This window comes from Pelophylax lessonae (genome assembly GCF_965119305.1).
Source record: "Pelophylax lessonae genome assembly, chromosome: 7".
NCBI lineage: Eukaryota > Metazoa > Chordata > Amphibia > Anura > Ranidae > Pelophylax > Pelophylax lessonae.
Genome location: NC_138774.1, coordinates 52,083,998 through 52,094,581, shown reverse-complemented (window position 1 = coordinate 52,094,581; position 10,584 = coordinate 52,083,998). Strand labels below are relative to the sequence as shown.

At 46.9% G+C, this 10,584-nt stretch overlaps 1 protein-coding gene across 1 annotated transcript in view; it reads right to left on the bottom strand.

Annotated features, from left to right (window-relative positions):
• Positions 1-10,584, bottom strand: part of LOC309560274 (complement C4-B-like) — a 249,941-nt gene that overhangs the window by 134,313 nt on the left and 105,044 nt on the right. The window contains exon 17 of the mRNA XM_082263867.1: positions 183-392. Within this exon, the coding sequence (XP_082119993.1) occupies positions 183-392 (210 nt within the window). The remainder of the gene's footprint in view (positions 1-182; positions 393-10,584) is intronic.

Genomic DNA, 10,584 nt, shown 5'->3' with positions numbered 1-10,584 from the left:
TCACAATGTGCAGCCCGGCTCACGCATGCGCAGTGAGTAACCAGTTGTGAAGCTGCAAATCACTAAAGCCAAAATGACAGAAGGAGATCAGTTCAATGTGAGCAACTACTACTGGATCTACCATGACCTGGATCAACGAGAACCTTCACTATCTAACATTCTGCACCATTAGCAGTTCTTACTCCTCCCGATGGTGTTTTTTCTCCTCTTCTCCAGGGTGATTTTCTTGCGCAGGTCCTCAGCATATTCGCAGCATTCTTTGAAGGCATTTCTACACTCTTTACTGTCAACACGCTGGGCTCTCTTGGTGCAATCTCTGTTCATGCGAGCTGGTAGGAGTGCCATGCCGTTCTGGCAGCATTTTTTCAGATCTGGCGAAGAAAATTGGTCGGCTGCAGAAATAAAAAAATAAAAAAAGATGGTATAACAACAAGTCACCAAGAATTGATAGTCTTATAGCGCTTCTGGGTCAGTGTTCTTTAACGAGTATGCAGTTTGAATGTTCTGTCGGTGACACAAGTCACCAAAGCCAGAGCCAGCCAGGTAACAAGTATTTTCAGGCTAACAATAACAACCTATATATTTCTTTCAGTACAGGTTCGTAAAACCCAAGGAAACTTAACCACTTTACCACTAGAGCATTTTGCTGTCTTACGTCTGGGCCACTTTTTGCGATTCGGCGCTGTGCGACTTTAACTGACAATTGCGCGGTCATGCGACGCCGTACCCAAACAAAATTTACGTCCTTTTTTTCCCACAAACAGAGCTTTCTTTTGGTGGTGTTTGATCACCTGTGCGATTTTTACTTTTTGCGCTATAAACAAAAAAAGAGCGTTTATTTTGAAAAAATAACAATATTTTTAACATTTTTTTATATGAAATTCCCCCCAAAAAAGATGTAAAAACCAATTTTTTTTTTAATTTTTGGCCAATTTGTTTTCTGCTACCCATGTTTGGTAAAAAAAAAATCGCAATAAGCGTATTTTGATTGGTTTGCGCAAAAGTTATTGTGTTTACTAACTATGGGAAAGATTTCTGTCATTTTTGGTGTTTTTTTTTTTAACGAGTAATGGCGGCGATCTGCGATTTTTTTTGCGGGACTGCGACATTGCGGCGGACAGATCGGACCCTTGACTGACATTTTTGACACTTTTGGGGGTACCAGTGACATTACTGCAGTAATCAGTGCTATATATATGCACTGTTACTGTAAAAATGACACTGGCAGGGAAGGGGTTAATATTATTGGAGAGGGAGGGGTTAATGTATGCCTGGTGCTTACTAACGTGTGGGGGGGGGAGGTGACTGAGTGAGCCAGGGACAGATCGGATGTCCAGCTATGCTGAACACTCCGATCTGTCACTCCTTGTCACTGAGGAGATCCGCCCGCTCTGTTTACACAGGCGGGCGGATCTCCAAACTGGATTCCCCGACGATCGGGGCAGAGCAGCGGCGATCGCCGCTGCTCCTCCCCTGGCCCGACTCCCGCTGTGAATGAAAACAGCGGGAGCACGCCTCCGGCGGCGCGCGAGCGCCGCCTACAGGGGGAGGAGTCTGACGACGTAGGTCTACGTCGTCAGACGATAACGATCCACTTTGCCGCAGTAGTACTACGGTACTCAGCGGTAAAGTGGTTAAAGTGGAGTTCCGGCCTATTTTGCAACTTTAGATTCGGATGCCCATATCCAAGATGGCCACGCTCAGACAGCGTTTTTAAAAGTAAGATTTTGACTAAAATCCAATACTGTACACCTTGTAAGTATGAGAATAGCGGCTCTGTAAAGGGCGGTGGATTAGTATCATAGGGGTATTTTTTAGTTAAAAAATGTATTTGAGGCAGGAACTCCGCTTTAAAGCTTAACCATTTGCCGACCGCCGCATGACTATTTACGTCGGCGGTCAGCCCCTCACAGGCAAAGCGACGTAGGTGTACGTCGCTAGCCTGTGAGGGTCTAGGGAGCGGGCACGCTCCCGCTCCCGCGTGGTCACGGACCCCCCCCCCCCGCGCGTGTGCCCGGCGGACTCAATGTCCGCCGGTCAATCGATATCATCCGTTAGAGCGGGAGAAAGGCAGGCGGCTAATGTAAACAAGCCGCCTGTCATTCTCCCCTGTGTAAGAATGGTGATCATATGGTTCTACTATGTAGGACCGTTGATCAGTGTTCCTACACCTCAAGCCAAAGGCGTAACTAGAGCCTTCAGGGCCCCGATGCAAGAAACCATGAAGGGCCCCCCCAGATCCCTGGCCGGGGCCCTTCCCTTCAAGCCCAGGGCTCTTCCCACTAATCCTGCGGCTCTTTACTCTCGTTGCATGGCCTTTTATTACGGTCCCGCAGCAGGATTCTTTCACAAGTTCTGCAGTGGGCTCCCTTCCTGCAATCTTTGGGCCTCCCCACAGTGGTGCAATGCCAGGGCCCGGTCGCAAGTGTGACTTTTGCAATCCTGGAAGTTCACCCACTGGTTTGCTACTGGGCCCCCTGGAGCATGGGGCCCGGTAGCAATCGCAACCCCTGCAACCCCTGTAGTTACGCCCCTGCCTCAAGCCACAGCCAATCACAGTTAGAATCACGCCCCTAGGGACACACATAACCCCTCCCTCTCAAAAAGAGTTAACCCCTCACTGCCAGTGTAATTTTACAGTAACAGTGCATATGTATAGCACTGATTACTGTAGAAATGTCACTGGTAACCCCAAAAGTGTCAAAAATGTCAGTCAAGGGTCCGATCTGTCCGCCGCAATGTCGCAGTACCGCAAAAAAAATCGCAGATCGCCGCCATTACGCGTTAAAAAAAAAAAACAACAAAAATGACAGAAATCTTTTCCTTCGTTAGTAAATGCAATAACTTTTGCGCAAACCAATCAAAATACGCTTTTTGCGTTTTTTTTTTTTACCAAACATATGGTAAAAAAAAAAAATTGGCCCAAAATGTTAAAAAATTTTGATTTTTACTTTTTTTGGGGGGGGGGGGGAATTTTATATAAAAAAATGTGAAAAATATTGTTATTTTTGCAAAATTGATGCTGTTTTTTTGTTTATAGCGCAAAAAGTAAAATTCGCACAGGTGATCAAATACCACCAAAAGAAAGCTCTGTTTGTGGGAAAAAAAGGACGTCAAATTCTTTTAGGTACAGCGTTGCACGACCGCGCAATTGTCCGTTAAAATCACGCAGTGCCGAATCGCAAAATAGGCCCTGGTCAGGAAGGGGGTAAAATCTTCCAGGGCTTAAGTGGTTAACTCCACTTATGTTGAGAAAAAACGATTCCCCTCTGGGTGATCTCCGTACATTACAAGGATTTTAACAAACTTTGTTGCAGATCCCTACCTTTTGTTATTCTGAAGAAATCCCTGTTTGTTCCTCTGTGCCCCTGTTCTGAGTGAGTCAAATGGGAGTGGATTCATAATTATCTGTCAGCTGTGCAGCTGCAGAGCACTAATGAGAAAAGCTGCTGGGCCTGCATCCCTTTAGATGTGTTCCTATTGGGAGTATCTCACCAAAAATGACATTTTTGTTGCAGGGGATGCCAGAAATCTGACTCGTATCTTAGGCAGACTTCTGGGAAAATTGGTGAGCCAATCACACAAGTAGGAAATTGTTGCAGAGTGCAATTACTGGGTGCAGCGGAGTCGATTCAGATCAGACGTTGTGGGGTAACAGGAACTGGTTTCTTTATTAGAACATAACCACAAAGAGCAAAGATGTCACCTCACATGGTGAGATAACCACAGACAGGAAAAAGAAACCAACAAGTACAGTACAATGTACAGGAAATACAAAACGTCACAGAAAATGCATAGCATATCACTGAGCATTAGCAGCATCTAGTGTCCTGTTTGTGAACTGCAGTCAATAGGCTAAGCTGAAAGTTGCTGTATCTCCAACAGAAATGATGTTTCTGGGGTGTGGTCAGTATACATTCTGTGTACAGAACACCTCCAGGTAGCCATATTGCATTGCATTTTCAGAAAATTTCAACAGTTGCAGATTGAAAAGGAAAGGTAATTTTTAATAATATTCAATTACAATATGATTTGTGTCACAATTGTATACGCTATATTGTTTGTTTGTTTTTTTTGTTTTTTTGCTATTTTGTTTTTCCATGAAATTGGAGTTACCTTTTAACCACTTAATGGAATGCTCTGTAGTCCCTAAAGCCTCGGGTATCTCTAATATTTAACCACTTTAACGCTAGCCACTGTGCTGCTACTGCGGCACAGTGGCTCGTTATCGTCTAGCGACGTAGACCTACGTCGCCAGACTCCTCCCCTGTAGGCGGCGCTCGGGCGCCGCCGGAGGCGCGCTCCCACTGTTTTCATTCACAGCGGGAGTCGGGCCAGGGGAGGAGCGGCGACGATCACCGCTGCTCTGCCCCGATCGTCGGGGAATCCAGTTTGGAGATCCGCCTGTGTAAACAGAGCGGGCGGATCTCCTAAGTGACAGGGAGTGACAGATCGGAGTGTTCAGCATAGCTGGACATCCGATCTGTCCCTGTCTCACACAGTCACCTCCCCCCCCCACACGTTAGTAAGCACCAGGCATACATTAACCCCTCCCTCTCCAATAAAATTAACCCCTTCCCTGCCAGTGTCATTTTTACAGTAACAGTGCATATTTATAGCACTGATTACTGCAGTAATGTCACTGGTACCCCCAAAAGTCTCAAAAATGTCAGTCAAGGGTCCGATCTGTCCGCCGCAATGTCGTAGTCCCGCAAAAAAAATCGCAGATCGCCGCCATTACTCGTTAAAAAAAAAAACACCAAAAATGACAGAAATCTTTCCCTTAGTTAGTAAACACAATTACTTTTGCGCAAACCAATCAAAATACGCTTATTGCGATATTTTTTACCAAACATGGGTAGCAGAAAACAAATTGGCCAAAAATTAAAAAAAAAATTGGTTTTTACATCTTTTTTTGGGGGAATTTCATATAAAAAAATGTGAAAAATATTGTTATTTTTTCAAAATAAACACTTTTTTTTGTTTATAGCGCAAAAAGTAAAAATCGCACAGGTGATCAAATACCCCCAAAAGAAAGCTCTGTTTGTGGGAAAAAAAGGACGTAAATTTTGTTTGGGTATGGCGTTGCATGACCGCGCAATTGTCAGTTAAATTCGCACAGCGCCGAATCGCAAAAAGTGGCCCAGACGTAAGACAGCAAAATACTCTAGTGGTAAAGTGGTTAAATAGTGACTTCAGTTCCTGAAATCAGGCTTGCCCCACCTCCCACAGCTTACTGTTGGTCCACCCTCCAGATGCACAGCCTCGATGACCAATAATGATACATGAAGGTTGAACGGGGCCAGGCCAAATGTGATTTAAGAGCTAAAGGACACTTTTTAGTATTAAAAAAACAAACAAATAAATTCACCCATATTCACCAATTATAGTTTATCTTTAGCTTTTAACCCTTCTGCTCTCTACTAAAAATGTGGTTTTTGTTTTGTCTCTGCCCCCATTGTAGAGGCTTCCCATTAGTTTCCTGTGTTTGTAGGAAGTGGGAATTTTTATTTTTCCAATAGGGACACGGAGAGAGGACATAACCCTTCCCTACACTATCCCAAACTAAATAAATTGCCATTCCATATGCACTAAATAAATTGGCTGGAGTTGTGCTTTAACCCCCTCCAGTCCAGGCCAACTCTGACATTCCTCTACTGCATGTAAAAAAAACATAATTTTTTTTACTAGAAAACGACTTTGAACCCCCAAACATATATATTTTTTAAGCAAAGGCCTTAGAGAATAAAATAGTGGATGTTGCATATTTTTATGTCACACCATATGTGCACCGCTGTTTTTCAAATGCAAATTTTTGGGGAAACATACACTTTCGTTAATTTTAATGCACTAAAACACAACATAATACCCAATTTTTTGGTAAAATATAAAAAAAGATGTTATACCAATGAAATATGAGTTAAGAGAACCAATGTGCTACCACACTAAACGAATGCAAACAAGGACAATATAGTGTGAATCTGCAGATAACCCTAAATGAACAGCAGCCAATCCTAATGATATATTTATCATTAAGGTGAGCGGCCATTGCACTTAGTGCATTCCCACAATCGCACCAGTCCGTTGGTTTGGAAATTTTCCTCACCACATAATAAAACACCCATTTATCTATTATCTTTGGATTTTTTGCACCATGAATTGGACATTCAGCACGTTGTCACTTCTGTTATGCATTATCTGCTTATCTATTCAATTTTTTCACATCAGAATATTTATTAATTGACACAATATATGCACTACGGACACTTTGTAACACTGAGGGTTTGCTTTAACCATGTTCAGACTGGAGGATTTTCCCCCTTAATGACCAGGCCCTATTTTGCGATTCGGCACTGCATTACTTTAATGGACAATTGCGCGGTCGTGCGACGCTGTACCTAAATAAAATTGACGTCCTCTTTTTCCCACAAATAGAGCTTTCTTTTTGTGGTATTTGATCACCTGTGCAATTTTTATTTTTTGCGCTATAAAAAAAAGAGCAAAAATTTTGCAAAAATAACTATTTTCTGACAGACTCGATGGCAGCATAAGTATCGGGGTAAGTCCCGCCTCCAAACCTACTCTATAGGACATCCACTCCCATAAATCTTTGCACCTGTTCAGCACACGTGTTCTTTTTTGTCCTCCTGTATCCTACCTGTTTGGATCCCGGGAGATGGATGACTGCCAGCATGGTATTGAGTGTCTCCAATAAGCCCCAGCTGCTGCGGGGTATGGAGTGGGGCTAGATCTTCTACATGCAGCCTTGGCCAGTGAACCCAGCTGCCGCGGGTGGCCTGTCCCCATATGAAAGTCCGGTGTGTATATATTCATCCATCCCTGGTGGCTAATGGATCCCTGGTGGCTAGTGGTCCGCAGTGAGTACTGTGTTTGCTATTTTTACTCCATGGCAGCTATTTTGTTATTTCAGGGCAGGGTTGTATGTTACCTGGTTTTCTCCTGCTCTCTCTGTTGGCTAGTGGTCCGGGGCCGGTCAGCATTCACTTCCTGACCGGCTGCCGATTTTTCGGCCTACTGCGCATGCGCAAGGACCTCGGAACGAGGCTTGGTTTCCGCACATGCGCAGTAGCGGCTCGGCGCATGCGCAGTAGCTATTTGCAGCGCCGCTGGATGACATCAGTGGGTGCCATATTTAAAAACCCTCCAAATGTCAGCAGAGTGTGTGTATACACACTCTGCTGCAGGAAGATCGTTTTGCTGCTGCTATATTTCGTGTCTTCTGCTGCTGCTGCTCTGCGTTCAAGCCCCTCTGGTTCTCGGTGAGTACACTGACCCCAGGGTTATGGGAGTCCCCCCCCCCTCTTCCTTCTCTGATCGCGTTGTCCGGCTCATCCCTGCAGGTCAGCGCCAGAATGGAAACTTCTCCGCCCTCCTGTGGTAAGCCCGCCCTTAACAGGTACTCAGGGCTTTGGGGGATGGGGTGTGTAAGGGGGGATTGGAGCATTATTTATGTTCCTGGCTCCCTGTCTGTGTCCGCTTAGTTTCCTTTTGTTTTACAGCCCTTCCCGGTCGGATGCTCGACACTCCTCACACAGGAATGAGCGCCGATCAAGATCACATCACCGACACTCTTCCTCAAGATCAGCTCGGAGGTCCCCGTCGGGCTCCCAGCGTCATAAGAAGGCGTCTGCATCAGCCGGCCCCTCACGACACCCAGACAGAGCAGGTTGTTGGGGTTGTGGCGCCCGGGTCCCTGAAGGCAAGTCCATGTGTGACAAATGCTTCTCCCAGGCTGCAGGAGAGAGGGACAGCTCTGACCAACGTTTGGAAGCCCTTGTGAAGAGAGTCCTCATCGGTCAGACCCAAGGCTCTGAAGTGATTCCTCCAAGTTCTCCTCTTGTGAGAGTACAGCCTCAGAAAGATTTTGAATCCTTCCATCCCAGTCACCTGTCAGCTTTCCTTTCGGACAGTGACTCTGAGGTAGAGGATCCTTGTTTGGGCTTTGAGTTCGCCCTCGTTCCTTCCCTCGTTAAAGCGGTCAGGGAGACCCTGAATTGGGAAGACCCAGCTGTATCTCCTCCTAAGCAAAAGAAGTTCTTTTAACAATTCAGCAAGGAGCGTCTTAACTTCCCTTTACTGGGTGAGTTGGGGGAGATTATTTCAGATGAATGGAGTAAGGTGGAGAGGAAGAACTCCATGCTCTCCAAGATGTCCAGGTTGTATCCTTTCAAGGAAGAGGATGTGAAAAGCCTAGAATCTCCTCCCTTGGTGGACGCAGCGGTAATGAGGTTGGTCAAACATGTGACCCTTCTGCTAGAAGACACGGTCTCTTTCGAAGATCCTTTAGACAGAAGGATGGATTCGGATCTGAAAAGGATCTATTTAACGGCGGGTATGGCCTGTAAACCGGCCTTAGCCTAAGCAGCTTGTCCAAGGTTATGGAGTCGTGGGCTGATTCTGTGGATTAATCTTTTAGGAGCATGTCGGAGGAGGTGGCCAGAAGTTCCCTGATTCAGGAACTAAGGATGGCCTCGTCTTTTCTGGGGGAGATCTGATCCGTCTCCTAGCTAGGGTTATGTTGTCCTCAGTGACAGCAAAGCGGAGTCTTTGGCTCCGCCCCTGGGTCATAGACCCAGCAACCAAGCAGGTCTGGTGCCGGATTCCCTTTGAGGGCTCCTCCCTCTTTGGGAATAAGCTGGATGACCCGAGCTACAGGCGGTAAGTCTGGCTTTCTTCCCCAGGATCGACGCCTTCTTAACACGAAGAAGGGGCAACCGAACCGGAAATATGTCCCAGATCGCGCCAGAGAACCACGCATCTACAGGCCCGGCAGCGAGTTTGGCCGCAATTGGAGGTCAAGACAATCCTCCTCTCGGAAGACTTAGAAGAATGTCCCTTCTGGTGATCGTGAACCTACGAAGTCCTTTTGAGATTGGGCCCGCTCAGGTATGTCGGGTGGGGGATCAGTTGCTACGCTTCCGGAATGTCTGGGCAGCCTCAATCCAGAACCCCTTGACTGTCAGGACAGTCTCATCAGGACAGAAGTGGGTCTTCGACTAAACACCCAGGTCAAGATTCCTGCCTACAGCTCTACCATCTTCAGCAGAGAAACGCCAGGTACTGCTTTCCTACGTAGTGTCTCTGGTGTCTCAAGGGGCTGTCATTTCCGTGCCAGAGCCCAAGCGAGGCCAGGGAATTTACTCCCCTCTTTTCCTGGTCCAGAAAAAAAATGGTTAATGGAGACCAGTTATCGACCTGACCTTGCTAAACCAGTTCATCAAGAAGGAAAGGTTCAAGATGGAGACACTTCTTTCTATCCAACAAGCGGTCCAGCCAGCCGACTGGATGGTGTCCATAGACCTAAAGGACGCCTATTTTCATGTCCCTGTTGCAGAGGAGTTTCAGAGGTATCTCCGGTTTGCCGTAGGTCACTCGCACCTCCAATTTACTTGTCTCCCCTTCGGGCTTTCCACATCTCCACGAACCTTTTCAAAAGTCTTGTTGGCTGTGGTCGCTCTGCTGAGGACAAGAGGCATTTGGCTCCATCATTATCTGGACGACCTCCTCCTTCTTTCTCAAGACAAAGATCAATTGTTGGAACACCTAGATCATGTTGGGTCTACCCTCCAGACATTCGGATGGCTACTGAATATAGAGAAAAGCCATTTAATTCTAACCCAGTCCCTCGTTTATCTCGGGGCCTTGTTCGATACAGCAAGAGCAATGCTGTCTCTTCCAGAAGAGAAAGTCGCAGTGGACAGAATTCTTCACGCCCTCTCAACCACTCATCTCCAAGCTCGTCAGTGCTTGAAAATTATTGGGACCATGGTCGCAGTGGTTCCCATGGTGAAATGGGCATTATGGAGAATGAGGCCTTTTCAGAAAGGGTTCCTGCAGCAGTGGGACACATGGCATCTAGATCAGCCCATCTTCCTGACTCCGGCCATGAAAGTGAGCCTCCCGTGGTGGCTGCATCGAGAACATCTGTTGAACTGCCATTCTCTTGTACCAACTTCGTGGGTGGTGGTGACCTCAGATGCCAACAGCACAGGATGGGGTGCTCACTGCCTCACGAAGGTGGCTCAGGGCAGGTGGAACTTCTCCTCTCAAGGGATGGTGTCCAATGTTCTGGAGCTACGGGCAGCCTTTCAAGCCCTGCAAGCGTTCCACCACCTGACAAAGGGACTTCCAGTGATGCTCAGGCTGGACAACACCTCGGCGGTCGCCTACGTGAGAAGACAGGGTGGAACACGCAGCTGGTCCTTGCTGCGGGAGGTGGAACCAATTGAGACCTGGGCACAGAAGAACCTATCCAACCTTTCGGCAGTCTATGTCCCAGGGGTTCAGAACGTCCAAGCCGATTCCCTGTCTCGTGTGGAGTTGGACAACAACGAGTGGTCCCTCCATGAGGAAGTCTTCAGGTGGATCTTGTCCCTGGGATTCTCCCTAGAGGTCGACCTCTTTGCCTCTCCCTGCAACCGCAAGCTGCAGAGGTACTATACGAGGTTCAGGGATCCCCAGGCTCCCGGAGTGGACGCTCTCACGGATCAATGGAGGTTCCACAGAGCGTATGCCTTCCCTCCAGTCCCGAAAATACTACAATTTCTTTAGAGACTCAGGTCA